The sequence below is a fragment of the Thamnophis sirtalis genome, unplaced genomic scaffold, assembly GCF_051295495.1.
Source record: "Thamnophis sirtalis isolate CommonGarterSnake01/CBP01778 unplaced genomic scaffold, rThaSir2_p1.2 scaffold_2, whole genome shotgun sequence".
NCBI classification, from domain to species: Eukaryota; Metazoa; Chordata; class Lepidosauria; order Squamata; family Natricidae; genus Thamnophis; species Thamnophis sirtalis.
Window position 1 is genome coordinate 29,534,363 of NW_028261382.1, and position 18,381 is coordinate 29,552,743.

General features: G+C 45.8%; 2 protein-coding genes across 3 annotated transcripts in view; both read right to left on the bottom strand.

Moving 5' to 3' along the window:
- Nucleotides 1-2,782, bottom strand: part of EEIG1 (estrogen-induced osteoclastogenesis regulator 1) — a 63,707-nt gene extending 60,925 nt beyond the window's left edge. Inside the window, exon 1 of the mRNA XM_087704647.1 lies at nt 2,730-2,782. The gene's annotated coding sequence lies outside the window, so the exon portion shown is untranslated. The remainder of the gene's footprint in view (nt 1-2,729) is intronic.
- A 6,865-nt stretch (nt 2,783-9,647) lies between these two features.
- NAIF1 (nuclear apoptosis inducing factor 1) overlaps nt 9,648-18,381 on the bottom strand; it is a 10,420-nt gene continuing 1,686 nt past the window's right edge. For both annotated transcript variants that reach the window (XM_087704638.1, XM_087704637.1), the window contains exons 2-3: nt 17,734-18,312; nt 9,648-11,972 (exon numbers count right to left, since the gene is read on the bottom strand). In XM_087704638.1, the coding sequence (XP_087560764.1) occupies nt 11,500-11,972; nt 17,734-18,247 (987 nt within the window). In that variant the 5' untranslated portion in view covers nt 18,248-18,312 and the 3' untranslated portion in view covers nt 9,648-11,499. The remainder of the gene's footprint in view (nt 11,973-17,733; nt 18,313-18,381) is intronic.

Consider the following 18,381-nt stretch of genomic DNA (forward strand, 5'->3'; position numbering starts at 1 on the left):
CTTCCGAGGAATGTTTGGCTCAACCAACTTTGCTGCTCAGATCGGAGACAACCTGTCTCACCAGGTAGTGTAGGCCTCACACTGCACCATTATTCCATGGAAAACAAGAGCCTACTTCTGCTGTTCTTCACCATTCTTGGACATTGAGGTTCCTCAACCACTTTCCCAAACAAAACCATTCTTAGCTTGCCTCAACTCCACAACGCATCAAGTTCTCGTCCATCTCAACATCCCCTCCATTCCAAAACCAAAAACATGGTCAATTCTTCTAGGTTTCAAAGGCCACCTACCCCATCTTCTGTTAGGTCTGTCTCATCCTGGGTCAATTCCCAAGGGGACACACAATGGTGTGCTTATGGTACACTACAATGCTAAATATTGACCCTAAGATTCCCCTCGCACATATGTGCTAGTCGTTCCCGACTCTAGGGGGGCGGTACTCATCTCCGTTTCAAAGCCGAAGAGCCAGTGCTGTCCGAAGACGTCTCCGTGGTCATGTGGCCGGCATGACTCAATGCCAAAGGTGCATGGAACACTGTTTCCTTCCCACCAAAGGTGGTCCCTATTTTTCTATTGCATTTTTTACGTGCTTTAGAACTGCTAGGTTGGCAGAAGCTGGGACAAGTCATGGGAGCTCACTCCGTTACGCGACCCTAGGAATTCGAACCGCCAAACTGCCGACGTTTTTGATCAACAAGCTCAGCAGCTACTGAGCCGTCATGTCCCCATATTGACCCTAATGTAACTTTAAGGGGTTACAAGTCTTATGGCCGCCTTTCTCAACCTCAAACCTTCTCAAGGATTATCTCAGTGGGAATTCTGGGAGTTCAGGTCCATCTTAAACTAGGTAAGGCTGAGCAATCCTTGAGATCCTCGCAACATTTGCCATCCGCATAGGACGTAACCAGGTTGATCCATATCAACCTAAGGGAAGGCATGCTTCTTGTAGGGATGGGGTGAACCCAGAATGATGGTTTTATCCAGTTAAGGAGACCACGATGTCAAACACAATGGGGGGGGAACTCCCGTCTCTTTTTAAATTCGCAGTGCTGAATTGAACGCAGCTAATCTGGTCTGAAGACCAGCCATCGCTGGAGGAATGAAGATCTGATTCCTTCTACTCCAGTGGTTCCCAAACTTGGCAACTTTAAGACTTGTGGACTTCAACTCCACAAGTCTTAAAGTTGCCAAATTTGGGAACCACTGTTCTACTCTAAACCACCTTCTGTGTGGCGATTGGAACAAATAAGGACTCTCTCAATTCGGATAATCCAGAGGGAGAAACAGTGAAAACAGATCAGCTGAACCTTGGAAGACATCCTGGTTATTCATTCTTTCTTTCTTAAAATTGGTTGGATTAAGGTTTTTTTTTTCCCCAAGCGAAAACAAGTAGGTCATCTAAGTCTGAGACAGCTCACTCTTCACGCCTCTTTGTTTGCAAGAGGGTATAAATATAACCACCACCCCCAACATTCAAGAAACAACTCCTAATTTATAACCAGGTCGTCTGTTGTGTGTGAGTTGCGCTCTACTCCATGTTTACTACAACAATTAAGACAGGTATCAACAGAGAGGCAAATTTCGGTTGAGTTGCAATCCGTAGCTAGTTTCTCTGGGGGAATAAATCCGGTGCTTATTTCCCTGGATTAACGTGTGGGGTTTATTGCAACCTGACACAGTAATCTTAAATGTGCTAAGAAATACGAAGGGCGAGATCTAAACTCCCAAGGGATTGCACAAATTTCCCCTGTAACAACAAACACCAGAACTAGTAACACCTTACTAAGCCTGACATTTGCACAACACATTCTTCACAATCCGAAGCCAAATGCCTTGAAACCGGCTGTAGGAAAAAGACTTTCGGGCAAAGAGATAGGAAAAGTTTGCGGCATGCAGGTACATTTAGCTAGGAGACAAAGATTATAGGATCCAGGTGCGAGATCGAATCCTGGCTTGTTTTAACTAGGGTTTGTTGAATGTGGCCCAACGTCCGGACTCAGAACAAGCCATCATTGGCTAGGATAACCTTCTGGCTTGGTACAGAGACACCTGTAGGCAGGTGTACCTGGCTATGAGACAGGGGAGAAAGATATATACCCTGTGGGAGCCAGGTTGGAGGCTAAATCGTGGCCGGTCTTAACCATGGTTTAGTTGGATATGGCCCGATGACTCATCGCAGCCAAAGCCAGAATGGGCAAAGGATACACGTGAGCGAGACGCACTTACGTGTCTTGCACGAGCCTTTTCCGGCAAGGCTTGCGCTGGGGGTGAAACGGCTGGGGGGGGGGAGAAGAGTGTGCGTATGTGTGCATGCACCATCAGTTGGGGGTGGGCGCACCGACCCCAAACTTTGCCCGTCCTCCATAGGGGCGCCTTTTGCACACATGCAGGCACGTGGGCATTTTGCATGCTTGGCACCCCTAAAGGGATAGGGTGCAAGCGACCCCTCCCCAGCCTTTCCCCCCGCTACTCCCAGGGGCTCGCCAACGAGTCTCTCCAAGCCTTCCCTTGCACTGCCCTCTTTGCAGCGTGCAATGGCTGCCCCCAGACCTATTTTAGAGCTCAGCTGCCTTGATTGCATTGCACCCCCTCCCCAAATCCCCCCTCCCCAAGGGAGAGAGGTGCATTGCTCCCCCATAAGCATCTCATCCTCTCCTAATGCACCCCATGATAGGGAGTGGGGAGGGGGATTTAGCAATCAAGCCTTGGGGAAGGGTCTCTTCTCCTACCTCCGCGATCCTTCCAGACCTCTGTGCTCGTTGGGCTTGCCAGTGCTCTACGCCAATTGCGCCCGCTACGCCGCTGGCGTAATGGGGGAAGAAAGGGGCGGAGAGAAAGCCCGCGGGTGTTCCAAAGCCGCAGATGCTGGAAGCCGATTGGATGAGCCTCGAACTGAAGGTGAAAAAGAAAAAAAAGGGGGGGGTGGGGAACGCATCCGCGTCTCCATTGGCTCCGCGTGACCACGACGGCGGAAGGGAGGCCGGCCATTGGATGATGCGTGACGTCAGTCATGCGAGAAGGGGGGAAACGGCCCGCCCTCTGCATTGAATTTAAACTATGGGATATTGCTTCTGCAACCAGGCGCCCTCAGGAAGGTGGAGGTACTCCCATGCCAATCATCCCCGGCCATTGCGGGATTAGAGTTAGCATATCTTTAGGAGATGGGGATTCAAAGGTGGAAAGGCCGAGTGGGATGTTAGGTACTTGGGGTAATGGGAATTGTAGTCCCAACGAATTGAGAGGGTAGCCGGCTTTGGGTAAGGGGATGATGGGCAATGTATGGGCAAGTTGCAATGGATGGCTGTGAAACCACTCAAATGGCAGAAAGTGAAGAGGAACTAAAGAGCCTTTTGATGCGGGCGAAGGAGGAGCGTGCAAAAGTTGGCTTGAAACTCAACATTAAGAAAACTAAGATCATGGCATCTGGCCCTCTCAATTCCTGGCAAATAGATGGAGAAGAAAATGGAGGTAGGGACAGATTTTATTTTCCTGGGCTCCAACACCACCACAGATGGGGACGGCAGCCAAGAAATTAAAAGAAGCTTGCTCCTTTGGAGGAAAATTATGGTAAATCTAGACTGCCTACTAAAAAGCAATCACCCTGCCAATCAAAAGTACGTGTAGTCAAGGATGTGGTTTTCCCAGTTGCGGTGGATGGCTGTGAAGGTTGGACCATAAGGAAGGCTGAGCGCCAAAAAATGGAGGCCTTTGGACTCTGGTGCTGGAGAAGACTCCTGCGAGTCCCTTGGACTGCAAGGCCATCCAACCGGTCAGTCCTAGAGGAGATCAACCCTGACTGCTCTTTAGAAGGCCAGATCCTGAAGAGGAAACTCAAAGACTTTGGCCACCTAAGGAGAAGGAAGAAGGACTCCCTGGAGAATAGCCTCATGCTGGGAAAGATGGAGGGCAAAAGAAGAAGGGGATGGCAGAGGAGGTGGCAGGATGGAGTCACCGAAGCAGCCGGTGTGAGCTTAAATGGACTCCAGGGGATGATAGAGGACAGGAAGGCCTGGAGGAACGTTGTTCATGGGGTCGCGATGGGTTGGACACGACTTCACAACTAACAACAACATGATGGGCTTTATGATGACGCCCATCTGCCAGGCTGTAGGTTTGGAAGAAAGGAAGAGGGCGAATTACAGCAGGCAGGCCATCAGGAATCAACCGCCTGGTAAATTTGGAGCAAGATTGTGTGTGTGTGTGTGTGTGTGTGTGTGTGTGTGTGTGTGTATGTATGTATATATATGTTTGTGTGTATGTATGTGTATGTATATATATGTGTGTGTGTAGGTCTCTAGTTGTTCGGGTTTTCTCCCGCGTAGAATTGGAGATGCCAAGACATCTCCAATTCTACACGGGAGAAAACCCGAACAACTAGAGACCTACATACTAACACCCGCGAAAACCTCAGAAAACATGTGTGTGTGTATATATATTTATGTATCAGAAAACACACACAGACACACACATATATATATATACACACACACACACACACATACACACACACACACACACACACACACACACACAAACACACCCCAAATAAAATAAATTATCCAGTATCCTGTTTTCCAGAGCGGCTAAGCAGATGTTTTTCAGAAGCCTCCCCAGCTGCTTCCTCTACCCCACCATCACCTTTCCTCTGAAATAGGATGGCAGGATGCGTTTCCATCATCCTGCACCACGGGTGGTCGTGGCTGGGTCGCTGTTGATCAAACACAGGTAGTCCTCGACTTACGACCACAATGGAGCCCCAAGATTCCTAACCAAGAGGTTTGCCTTGCCCCCATTTCCACGGCTTTTCTCGCGACGCCTGTTAAGCGAATGGCGGCCGTTCTTAAAATTAGTAACACGCTTTTGTCAGATCACAAAAGACGTGACAAGGGACAATGCCACGTGAGCCAGTGTCAAAGCATCTGTAAATCTCGTGACAATGAGGATGCTGCAACGGTCGTTAAAGGAGGAAAAATGGCCATGAGTCACTTTTTTTTCAGCCCCGTCGTAACTTCGGTCACGAAATGGACTGTGGCAAGGCGAGGGCTACCTGTATACTCACAACTGGCTTTATTTGCACAACTCAAGGAGCCCTAAACCCTGGTTTATTGCCAAGGATGTCTGGATTCACACAACAAAATGAGCCCCCCCCAAAATAATCCAACCCCTGTTGACTTGGGGCATTGTGAGGACATCTTCTTAACATCAGAGGAATCGTGAAGCTGTGGCCTTCTTGACTCTTGAGTAACAGGAGGACAATTTTTTTAAAAAAATGCTGCCCCAAGAATTAAGGATATAGAGGCATGAAATGATATAGCCATCCTTAGTAAGGGTAGGCAACTTGAAATGGCTGAGTAATGGAAATGTACTTTCCAAGTAGACAGCTGTTTGAAGCTACAACTGCCAAAGCATCTTAGGGAGATATTGACGCGAGTGGGATTCGAACCGCTTGACACGATGGTCAGATATGGGAGATGCCACTCTACACCCTACAATGAGCGTCTCTGCATTTGCGGAGTGGCAGAGATAGAAGATCTGGCTCACATCCTATTGGATTGTTGCTTGTAGAAGGGGGTGAGAGAGGGGTACATTGGTCCATACACCAAACGACGTACCCCTTGGGATTCCCATATCGAAACAACTTATGTTATGTGCGGCGAGAACTGGAAAATGACATTTAACACAGCAAAGGACTTCGACAAAATGCTTTGGTTGAGATCTGCATAAGTGGGACTGATTGGGCTAGATTGTAAGGGTGGCACTGAAATACAATTTTAAGTCATTTTATCCTATTTTATATATTTATGTATTAAATTGTATTTCATCCTATAACTATTGTACAGGGCGGGGCATAACCTTTTCCTAGGGGGTCACAGCAAGATCGACAGCAGTTTACAACTTCCGCGACACCTCATTTTAAAGCCCATAAAAAACTGAATTGAATGAGCTATTAAATGTTAAATTTGCTTTAAGAATGGCTGGAAAATTCGATTCGGAAATGCAAATGCGACTCAGCAATTGTTAAAGGAAAACAATGTCGAATTTTGGGGCAATGACATCTGGCCGGGAAATTCGCCAGATCTCAATCCGGCAGAGAACATTGGGGCCATAATTAAGGATTAAGGATGAAGTGGAAGCTCTGATGATTCAGGAGCAAGGTCAAAATCGATATTCGGTTGAAACTTTGAGAATGAATTTGGAAACTGTGTTGAAAAATCTGGAAAATCGAACGGAACTGTTTGAAGATTTGTTGTGTTCTTATCCACCTCGTTTGAATGCTGTTCGAAGGGCTAATGGTGGTCATACTGACTATTAAATCGTGTCAATAAACTCAGTTTTTGATGGGCTTTCGAATGGTGTATGAATTATTTGTGTTGTTATTACAAGTGTTGCTGTGACCCCCTAGGAAAAGGTTATGCCCCGCCCTGTACTTTACTTTACTCTTATTTTAAATTGTTTGTATAAGATTTTATTGGCGGTATGTGTTTGAACCTTGTGCTTTGGTATGGCCTATAGGCTAATCAATAAAGCCATCGTATCATATCATGAAGGATCTAATAACACCTTCTCAATGGGGAAAAACCCCACATTTTCCTAACTAATTATAATGCCATGATGGAAAATTTCTTTTTGTGATTCAGTCTTCTAAACTTCCCCTTTTGCCATGTGATTATACCAACGGATTACGCCTGTTTCAAAGTTTAGTGGGTCTATAAATCCTCAGGATTCTCATGCATATTGATTTCAACGGCTTTGGCCGGAAAGCTTTCATTTCTCTGGAGGCTTCGTTTTATAATTAATCTTAGTACAAGACGGACTCGATGGTATTAATCAACAGATTTGTAAAAAAGGCCCATAGAACCTACTCGATTCCCAAGATACACATCCAATGTCCGAAGTTCTCGGAAATCGACATCTCAAATGCATCTAGGGGGGGGGGGGGCGTGTGATAAATTAGCATGATTTTAAAATAAGCATATGTGAAGGCATGGCTGGCTTAGCCACGATTGGGAGGCTTACACAAGATGCTAAGTCACCAACAATAGTCTGAATACTGATTCACAGCTTATCAAATCCTTAGGAGGGTTCATTCAACACAATGAGCCGTAAAGCTTTGTTTATGAGCCGTTTTTGCCAGCATCAACCCCCGTGAGTGAATCACCGACAAAAGATACCACAGTTTGGCCAAGACCCTGACCACCAAGCGAGTGACATCATGACTGCTTAATCCTGATCACCATTTTTTTTTGGTAATTTAGGGGACTGTTCTTGGCTAAAGAATTTTGTATGTATGAAGTGTGTAAACTTAGTCAAGGACAACGGGCAGGACGCAAAGCCAGACCCCTCCTCTTATCCCAATTTGTCAATTCAACCGTGTTTTGACAGGATTCTTCAAAAAAACCCTTGTTGTGGTTTGGCTTCCAATCCTTTGATGGGTTCATGGTCGCAGCTGGTTTCTCCAGCCCACCATGGTTAATAATCTGCCAACTTCTCACAACGGGAAAAAAATGTGACTCTTTGAATCCAGAGAAGGTCAGCTACCCATCATGACTGCTCAACAGCTGGGTTGTACCTCCTCGTCTTCTCAATGATTAAAAAAAAAAAAAACCAGATGCTTTTCTGAAGGTATGGGTGATGCCTTCTCCAAGCCTGGCCTTCTCCAAGTTGGTCTGACTCAGAATCCCTGCCTGCCAGGAAAACCAAGGAGCTGGTAAGATGCCAACTGGACATTTGGGGGCCATTAACCAAGGTAGGCTTGGAGGATGGCCAAGAAATTCAATAGCACTTAATTGGCCTTCATGGCCCCCTATTGTTTCCTGGCCTTTCTAATTCTTACCAGTAAAAATGTCCCTGTAGCAGGAAGAGTGGAGAAAGTGCTGGAAATATTAGGTATTACAGGAATGCAGTGAGATTTTTTTTTAAAATTTTTTTTGCTTTCTTGCACCAGAAGCATTGCTGCTATTTTCTGGAACGACAGAAAGCTTCCATTCCCAGATGGCTGAGAAAGCTGGGAAAAAATATGTGCCTTATAATACCCCACAAAGGTAAATGAAAGCACATGAGAGGGGGGAAAAAAGATTTTCTCAGCATTACATTAACAATATAGGTTAATATTTTGTTATGCAAACTATTGCTCAGGTTGGGATTTTAAAAGGTAATTAATTCCGATGACGTAGGCGGTGTCCTACTTAGCGTGTTTCTAAGTCTCAAACCTAGCAAATGTTGATTTATTTAATCAGCTGCTGTTAAAACAAGACGGATGCTAACTTTGAACAGTTTGTTATTCTGGGCAGTTCTGTGGATGCTGAGTAACTCTCCCTGCCTCTGCCAACAAAAGTACGTGTAGTCAAGGATGTGGTTTTCCCAGTTGCAATGGATGGCTGTGAAAGTTGGACCATAAGGAAGGCTGAGCGCCAAAGAATGGAGGCCTTTGGACTCTGGTGCTGGAGAAGACTCCTGCATTGAGTCCCTTGGACTGCAAGGCAATCCAATCGGTCAGTCCTAGAGGAGGTCAACCCTGACTGCTCTCTAGAAGGCCAGATCCTAAAGAGAAGACTTTGGCTACCTGATGAGAAGGAAGAAGGATTCCCTGGAGAAGAGCCTCATGCTGGGAACGATGGAGGGCAAAAGAAGAAGGGGACGGCAGGGAAGGAGGTGGCTGGATGGAGTCATCGAAGCAGCCGGCGTGAGCTTGAATGGACTCCAGAGGATGGTAGAGGACAGGAAGGCCTGGAATAACGTTGTCCAGGTGGTCGCAATGGATCGGACAAGATTTTGTTATTAACAACAGCAAACTCTCCCTGCCATGCCGGTTATGGTATTCTCTCTGCTCTTCTGTTTGGACTTTAAAGTCATGAATAGATGAAAATAAATTGTATTTTGAGCATATGGAGAACTTGGACAGGTTGACCAAGTGGTGAATCTCAAGAGGTCTACTTCTGCATTTTGAACAATGGGTTAAAAGAGGCCAGATTTTCCCCAGTTATGCAGAAAAACCAGAATCTTTTGTTTAAAGAAAGCTTTTATACTTCCTTACTGTTGTCGTGAGGAAAATACCACAAAGCAGGAGAGGTGATGATCGCACTTTCAACTGGTTTACATAAGCTCAAACTGGTTTGTTCAGTTTCCGTTGCGTAGTTCAGGTGTCCAACTAAGAATGGGGAGGATAGGTTGACATCCTCACACATCCTGAATTGTAACACTAGGCCACAAACTGTGCTTTGCAAACCATATAAAGGCTGGAATTCACACGCCACGCTTATTATGCTGTGGTTAGTGTTTCATGCTTAAACTTAACCTGTGAGAATAAAACTGGCTGAGACAGAAAGATGCCCACCTTAACACCTTGGGGAGGGGGTGGGGAGAAGGGTGACATTTCCATTGGTGGCTGGGGGATTCTGGGAGTTGAAGTCCACACATCTTCAAGTTACTGAGGTTTAGATTGCCTTTTTTTAAAAATAAGGAACTTGGCTCTCTGAAGGAGATTAGGCAGAATGATAAGTGGTGAATTGCTACAAGCACAAGCTATAAAGTTGAGTAGCATTTGAAAGCTTGTTTTTCCCTAACTCTGTATATTGGTATATTTCTTATAAATCTAATTGTATTCTGCTCTCTTACAATAGTAGACTATGCCGCAAACCCAGAAGAGAAAGGCCGGAGTTTGCGAACGGCCAAATTCTGACTCTGCAGATTTTATATTCCTACAGAGAACATCATGGAAGAGAACTTGGATCTCATAAATGTCAGGCAAGGCTCAGAATCTATTCTTCGCGACGCTGCTTTCAACTAATTATTTCAGGAGAGAGTTTGCCAATTCCCCAAAATGTTAAATAAATAAATAAATCTTTAGGCTCCTCCTTTCCCTTGTTCGGACTACGTGAGCATCAAAGAACCAGAAGTACAAACGCAGCTTCTTGGTCGTTCTGACACTGCAGTGTTCATTTGTCATAGCTTACGTGGCTGATGGTTGAGCAAAGTTCTCAGTTAAAGGCCTTTCAGATTTATTTTCCTTTGGAGACAAGCCCCAGGGTTTTCTACTTAACACAAGTTTTTAAAGGTAGATATGTGAGGGTATTATGCCCCCTGCAGGTAACAGAAACACTTGGAATATATATAGGATGTCTGGACTATTTTATCTTGCAAATCCAAGTTATTGGAGAATTGCTCTGTATTTTTTAAAGCTTCAGATATTGAGAAATCTCTGCATGTAAAACATTTAACAGCGTTCTATAAGCTTTTGTTATAGGCCTGTTATACAGGCAGCCAAATGCATTGAGCATCCATCCACAAATGCAAAGTTTCATAATTTCATAATTTAGAATAAGAGTTGGAAGGGACCTTGAAGGTCTTCTAGTCCAACCCCCTGCTTAGGAAGGAAACCCTACACCACTTCAGAGAAATGGTTATCCAACCTCTTCTTAAAACCTTCCAGTGTTGGAGCATTCCCAACTTCTGGAGGCAAGCAGTTCCACTGATTAATTGTTCTAACTGTCAGGAAATTTCTCCTTAGTTCTAAGTTGCTTCTCTCCTTAATTAGTTTCCACCCATTGCGTCTTGTTCTACCCTCAGGTGCTTTGGAGAATAGCTTGACCCCCTCTTCTTTGGGGCAGCCCCTGAGAAATTGGAACACTGCTATCATGTCTCCCCTAGTCCTTCTCTGCATTAAACTAGACATACCCAGTTCCCTCAACCGTTTTTCCTATGTTTTAGCCTCCAGTGCCCTTATCATCTTCGTTGCTCTTCTCAAGTTATGGCTGGGTGCACTGCATTAAGCCAGAATATGATTTTCTTGTGGCTTAGTGTTGTGTGAACTTCAGACACCGTGTCTCGCTCAATAAACTAAGGTTCACTGTCTCATTGCTTACAATACCAGTGTATGCGATTGTCACCTTGGAGGCTGTCCTGATAGCAGATCAGGATGTGTGTAAGTACTGATAGCATCATCAGAGTGGTGTGTGTGTATGTGTGTTTAGATACCCCATTCTGCGATCAACACATCCCAGCCACAATATCCAAGGATCTGTGGACAGTATCTACAATAATTCGCACTTACTTGGCTACCTGTGATCCAGCCTTTGTCAACCTGGTTTCTTTTCTCTGAGCTGGGCCTTCAAGTTCCAAGAATTCTCTAAGTGCGATGGCGGAGACCATCACCTCTCTCTCTCCTAGCCTGAATCGTGAAAACAGCAACTCTTTGACCATTTTTTTTTGTTTTTTTTTAAAAAAGAGAGTGAAAGTCTGCTTTCTGTTTGTATAAAAATCTATTTGCCCACCTTTTCCTTTAAAATCGAACATTTAAAGTTATGGTTTATTCCTAGCAGAGCCAAGGAAAATGCGTAAACGGTTTTAAAAAAGGACATGAGTTGAGCCGGGTAAGTAAGTAATCCGGAACGGGTTTTTTTGGCTTCTAAACCCGTCGGATGGCACAAAATAGGATGCCCATCGCCTCTTCCTGGGCCAGGCTCGGGTTTAGAGGATTTCACACACACCCTCCCCGAAATTTCATTGAATGAGGCTATCCTGTCCATTCTGAGTCGCTTGGCTCGGATCGGTGGTCCCCGAAGGGGCGACGGGGGTGTTGCTCTGTAGAAACCGCCGGAAGTCCTTAATCACGGGGTGCATGATCTGGATGAGGGCATTGAGAGCGGCCTGCATCCCTTCCATGGCTTGGGCCTGGCGTTCCTGCGCGCAGGCCTGTACCTCCTGGGAGTGGCGGATTTTCTGCAGCAGGTCGTTCTGCTGTTCGAGGTGCTGGGCGATCTCTTTGACGTGCAGATTGGTCACTCGCTGTTCCTGCAGGAGCTTGGCGGAGTTCAGCGCGATCCTGTTTTTCAGTTCCTGGGGCTTGGCGGAGACTTCGGCTTGCTGGGTGATCATCTCCAAGGGGGTTTCGGCTGTGACAGTGGCGGGGGCTTCGGTGGTACAGTACTCGACTACCCCCTCTTCCAGGCTGTGGTACGTCATCTCTGCCGGAACTAAAAAGAGGAGGAGAGCTTTTTTTGAGAACTGGGAGGTTTGCAATGTGGCCTTCCAACCAAGGGTTCCCAAAACAGTTGGCAGAGTTAAATCTGGGAATGTGAAGCATTCTAAGAATCGAGTTTAGAATTAAATCTGGGAATTAAAGTTTTCTAAAAATTGCGATTAGAATTAAATCTGGGAATTAAAACATCCTAAAAAAATCGAGATTAGAATCAAATCATCCTAATAATCAAGTTTAAAATTAAATCTGGGAATGACCATTGGTCTTACCTGAAGGGTCCTTCTCTCCACACTGCAGGAGAGTCCAAGCTGTGGGTTATTTCAGTCTGGTTGCCCTGAAACTGAGGAAAGACTTTTCCTTGGCCACGCCTCCAGGCGTGCCTAATCCCCAGAAATTTGAGACACTTTGGCCGTGGAGATGCAGCTGAAGACGACCGTAGAATGGAACCGTGTTGACACGATGATCCGTAACCCCGGACAGACCAGGGTGGGTTGGACTCTCCCGCAGTGTGCAGAGAAGGACCCTTCAGGTAAGACCAATGGTCGTTCTCCTGCACACTGCTTGGAGAGTCCAAGCTGTGGGACATTCCCAAGTTAATGTCCATCTGGGCGGGCAGAATCAGAGTCACAGGGTACGACAGAAGAAGTCACTGCCTGCAGCACCCGCCTGTCAAAGGCCGCTGTGATGGGAGGATCTATGGCCGGGAGAGCCAAAAGGTCTTCCAGGACAGGCTCCATTGTGTACAATTTCTTGTCCACCCCGCTGGGAGAGGACAAGGTGGCTGTCTGAACCCACTGACGCTGAATAAGGTCCAGAAACAAACCCGGAACCGGAACCAACTCTTGCTGGGAAGTTGGGGCGTCAAACATGACTGCATTCGGGTTTACTGGGGCCGAATCAGCTTGCGGTTGAGTGGGTTTTGGCTTAATGCCTACCATGGTAGTGGCCTTCACCTTGCGAAGGACCGACTTGAACAGGCTGGGCTTGAACAGGCTGGAAAAGGAGGGAGCGTCCGGAGATAGGTCTTCATCTTCGGACAGGCCCTGCTCTATAGGGTCCGTTGCCTCCAAGGCCGAGGCCTCGCTAACAACAGAGGACTCCAAAGAAGGATGACATACCCTCTTGGCGGGTGGCGGACCACCCTGAGTCAGGGGAACAGAAGGGGCCACCTGCCTATCCCGTGCCCGCATGGCATCAGCTATGCCCTTTGCAATGGCACGTTCCACTATTGCCTGCATCCTAGGGGACTGCCTAAGGGGAAAAGATACTCAGTGGAAAAGTCAGGAAGAATAGCAGAGAGTCCAAGCCAAAAGTTATTTCAGCTGGAGCTCCCAAATCAGCTTCCAAACGGGCCAAACTGAGGAAAATTTCTGGGGATTAGGCACGCCTGGAGGCATGGCCAAGGAAAAGTCTTTTCCTCAGTTTCAGGGCAACCAGACTGAAATAACCCACAGCTTGGACTCTCCAAGCAGTGTGCAGGAGAATTAAATCATCCTAAAAATCGAGATTAGAATTAAATCATCCTAAGAATCAAGTTTAGAGTTAAATCTGGGAATTAAAGCATCCTAAGAATCGAGTTTAGAATTAAATCTGGGAATTAAAGTATCCTAAGAATCGAGTTTAGAATTAAATCTGGGAATTAAATCATCCTAAAAATCGAGATTAGAATTAAATCATCCTAAAAATCGAGTTTAGAAATAAATCTGGGAATTAAAGCATCCTAAGAATCAAGTTTAGAATTAAATCTGGGAATTAAAGTTTTCTAAAAATTGCGATTAGAATTAAATCTGGGAATTAAAACATCCTAAAAATCGAGATTAGAATTAAATCATCCTAAGAATCGAGTTTAGAATTAAATCTGGGAATTAAAGTATCCTAAGAATCAAGATTAGAATTAAATCATCCTAAGAATCGAGTTTAGAATTAAATCATCCTAAAAATCGAGTTTAGAATTAAATCTGGGAATTAAAGCATCCTAAGAATCAAGTTTAGAAATCAGGGAATTAAAGCATCTTAAACATCAAGTTTCAGCTACAGTATAATCTGATTAAATAAAGGTTTGAAAACACCATTGAGGCTGGATCCAGAAAAAAAAACATGAGGCTACCTTTCCCACCTTGTAATACTTTAATTTTTCTTATTTTGAAGACAGTTTTACCCTAGCTAGCAAAGAGACTGTGTGATAATAATGCTATTTATAGATGAATATTTATCAGCTTCTATGTCATGTCAGAATAAGTGAATGATCAGTGATTAGATTGTTGGCAATCCTGGTGTGCATTGTGTGAATCCAATCAATTGTGCCTAAGTTGGTGGTGACTTCTTCCCCCTCTTTTATGCCTTCTGCACATATTCACAGCTGGTGTGAAGGAACGAAAGGAACAGGCCTGGGGAGACAGCTTGAGGTATTACACACAGCAAATGTCATGTGGGAGGAGGGAAAAACATGTTTCCTGGCTGCTCCAAATCCAGCCTGATCAGCTGACACTGGTAACTCTGCACCTGGCAATGAATGTCAGAACTGGAAGGGACCTTGGAGGTCTTCTAGTCCAACCCCCAGCTCAGGCAGGAAAACCCTGCACCATTTCAGACAAATGGTTATCCAATCTCTGCTTGGAAGCCTCCAGTGTTGGAGCACCCACAACTTCTGGAGGCAAGCTCTTCCACTGATTACAGGTAGTCCTCGACTTACGATGTTTGTTTAGCGACTGTTCAAAGCTACGACGGCACTGAAAAAAAAATGACGTGGAGCCAGTTTTCACACTTACGGCCGTTGATTCCCATGGCAATGGGATCAAAATTTAGACGCTTGTCAGTTGACTCATATTTATGACGGGTTGCAATGTCCGGGGTTACGTGATCCCCTTTCGCGACCTTCTGGCAAGCAAAGTCAACGGGGAAGCTAGATTCACTTAGCAACTGGGCTACTCACTTATCAATTGCAGTGATTCGCTTAACAGCCAAGGCAACAGAGGTCGTAAAATGGGGCAAAATTCACTTAACCAAGGTGAATTACAGGGATGTAATTCTCTTACCCAACAGAGTTTTGGGGCTCAATTATGGTCATAAGTCGAGGACTACTGGTATACAGGTTTTTTTTGTTGTTTTTTTTTGCTATGTCTGGGAAGGAGGAGAAGTTGGATGACAATAGAGAAGACTAGCTTTGAAAGAAGAGGAAGAGCTGGCTCTATAAGCCAACCTGTGAGCAAAATAATCTAGGTTTCCCAAGAGCATGAAGCAAACTCCTGGTCTCAACAAAAACCCCTTTTATTAATTTCCTGTGAATTCTGCTCATTTACATCCAGCAAAGTCTTTCAAGGGAGGATTTACGGTCACGGACCTTATCTGGCTTGGAGAGCTGCCAGGCCGACATCTGCAGAACTTGGCAAGGAATCTGGGAGAGACACGAACCAATTAAGCAAACTAATTGTCTCCTGAAAACTCCACTCCCCTTTTGCTCCTCTTTTGTTTCCTCTAGGAGGGGCTGTTCATCATCCACCTGTGGTCTTACTCCCAAGTTGACCCCTGTTCTTTAGCTGCTTCCTTTCTCCAACTGTTCTTCTGCCTCACTGATGTCCGACTCTGAAGGCAGCTGATAACTGGCATACGGCCCTGCCCCCCTCTCTGCCAGACTTCAGGGCTGCCCATGTTCTTCCCCAATCTCCTCACTGTCCGAATCTGCTGCCAGCTCCGCTGGCCAGCCACAATAGTAAGAGGGGAAGCATGTATTGGTAATTGAATCATTGTAGAAAAAACATCAGGCCCCGTTCTCTTTCCTGCATTTAAGAAGTTGAACAGAACAGAATAACAAGAGTTGGAAAGGACCTTGGAGGTCTTCTAATCCAACCCCCTGCTCAAGCAGGAGACTTATCCAATCGAGATCAGGTCTTTCAGTCTCCTGGCAAAGGAAATCTTGGTGCCAAATTTAATAAGCTCAACTGGCACTGGGGGCCCACAACAACGGCTTGGGTGGAGGTGTTGAAGATATGATTCATAGATCTCATGATGCAAGGATGCAGGAGCCTCTGAGATTTTCCCCTTAGGGCTTTGAAGAGAGTCACATTACAGATCTAGTGTTATCAGTGCTCCATAAATATAGGATGGTATTAGTCTCACACCTGATAAATTGCCCAGGGTGAATGAAACTTATCTACTGATTATCACAACAAAGCCTATTGACTGATAACAACATGACTATTCCTGGCCTTTATGGAGAAGGGATATTTCCTGAGAAATTAGGGCTATTGTGTTTTATCAGAGCAATTATTTTTTCCAAGGAAGAGTTAGCAGTAAAGAAGAATCAATTCCAGGGAAGGGAGTCAGTTGAGAACACAACAGGTTACAGAATGTTTTTTATCGAATATCTCCAGGGCTACTAGTGAAAACAACAATCCACAGCTAAATCACCTGGCACAAGGTTAATAGAAGCAGTGAGTGAAGGTGAGCCTGGAGAGCTTGGTTTTTTTTTTTAAACATTCAACCCCACCCTGATTTTTGCATGCCTATATTTTTCTCCTCCTCTGGCAGGCAAGGACAGAATGAGATTGCGGTGTTCTGAACATGCTGAAGACAGCAGGGTTACAGAATCAATCAGAGGCAGTCAGGTGTGACCTTAAAGGTGCAGGTTACCACCAACTGCGAAGCACATTGAGCAGCTTCCGGGCAAGCTCTTTCCCCAAATTCTAGATAAGGGGCTGGATAAAGGGTTCAGACCAGGATCGCAAAACTAAAAACACCAAATCAGTTTTAAAAAGATGTTGAGACTCTAGAAAGAGTGCGGAGAAGAGCAACCAGGATGATTAAGGGACTGGAGGCTAAAACAGATGAAGAACGATTAAAGGAACTGGGCATGGCTAGTCTAGTGAAGAGAAGGAACAGGGGAGACAGGAGAGCAGTCTTCCAATATTTGTGGGGCTGCCACAGAGAGGAGGAGGGGGTCAAGCTATTTTCCAAGGCACCCGAAGGCCAGACAAGGAATAATGGATGGAAACGGATCAAGGAGAGATTCAACCTAGAAATAAGGAGAATTTTCCTGACAGGGAGAACAATCAACCCATGGAACATAAGTTCCCTTCAGAAGTTGTGGGAGCTTCATCCCTGGAGGCTTTCAAGAAGAGACTGGACAGCCATCTGTCAGAAATGGTGTAAGATCTCCTGCTTGAGCGGTAGGTTGGACTGGATGGCCTATAATGTCCCTTCCAACTCTTTCAGACAGAATTCTGGGAGTTGAAGTTCATACATCCTGAGTCAGAATTCTGGGAGTTGAAGTTCATACATCCCCAGACAGAATTCTGGGAGTTGAAGTTCATACATCCCGAGTCAGAATTCTGGGAGTTGAAGTCCATACATCCCCAGACAGAATTCTGGGAGTTGAAGTTCATACATCCCCAGACAGAATTCTGGGAGTTGAAGTTCATACATCCCCAGACAGAATTCTGGGAGTTGAAGTTCATACATCCCCAGACAGAATTCTGGGAATTGAAGTTCATACATCCTGAGTCAGAATTCTGGGAGTTGAAGTTCATACATTCCCAGACAGAATTCTGGGAGTTGAAGTTCATACATCCTGAGTCAGAATTCTGGGAGTTGAAGTTCATACATTCCCCAGTCAGAATTCTGGGAGTTGAAGTTCATACTTCATCCTAGCCAGAATTCTGGGACGTGGTCGACCCATCTTAAACTTACTAAGTCATTCACTAATCTGAATGGCTCTGACTAATGATGGCTGTGCGGGAAGGAAAGAACAAGCTACTTACTCTGTGTAAGGGTGACGGTGGTTGCGGCAGCTGTAATGGGTATTTCCGACGTATGGGTGGCGGTGCAGCTTCCCGCAGGCAAGCTGATGATGGTGGCTTCTCCCAGAAGGTTACAGATGCGCTGCTGCATGGGGGTGAGAATCACTGGGGCAGCAGAGGTCCCTGTTGCATCTTCTTCAACCTCCTGGACTTCCCCGCCTCCTTCCTGGTCATTGCCACCATCTTCTACGGCGGCTCTGACTTGGGCAACTTTGCGCCGTACCTCCGTCTTGAGGTCCGACCACTTCTTCTTCACTTCCGGCAGCTCCCGGCGGCAGGTCGCCACTGCATTGACCCGTCGCAGGATGTTGTGCCATGCGGCGGCCTTGACGGTCAACGGCACGCCCGCGTTGAAGTGGTTGATGAGCAGGTGCTTGCTCCGCTCCAGTTCCTCTACGATGATCTCCACCTCCCGTTCCGAGAAGTTCATCTTCCGTTTCTTAGCGGGTGGTGCTGGAGGGGACGACATGATCATACGAGGGTCCCAAGATGAAGACAAGCCAGGTCAGGGGGTCTTGAGATGAAGCACGGGGGGTCAGCCTGCAAAAAGGAGGAGATTGCGTTGAAGAAACAGACCCAATTTGGATCAAGTCACCCTATTTCGGAAGG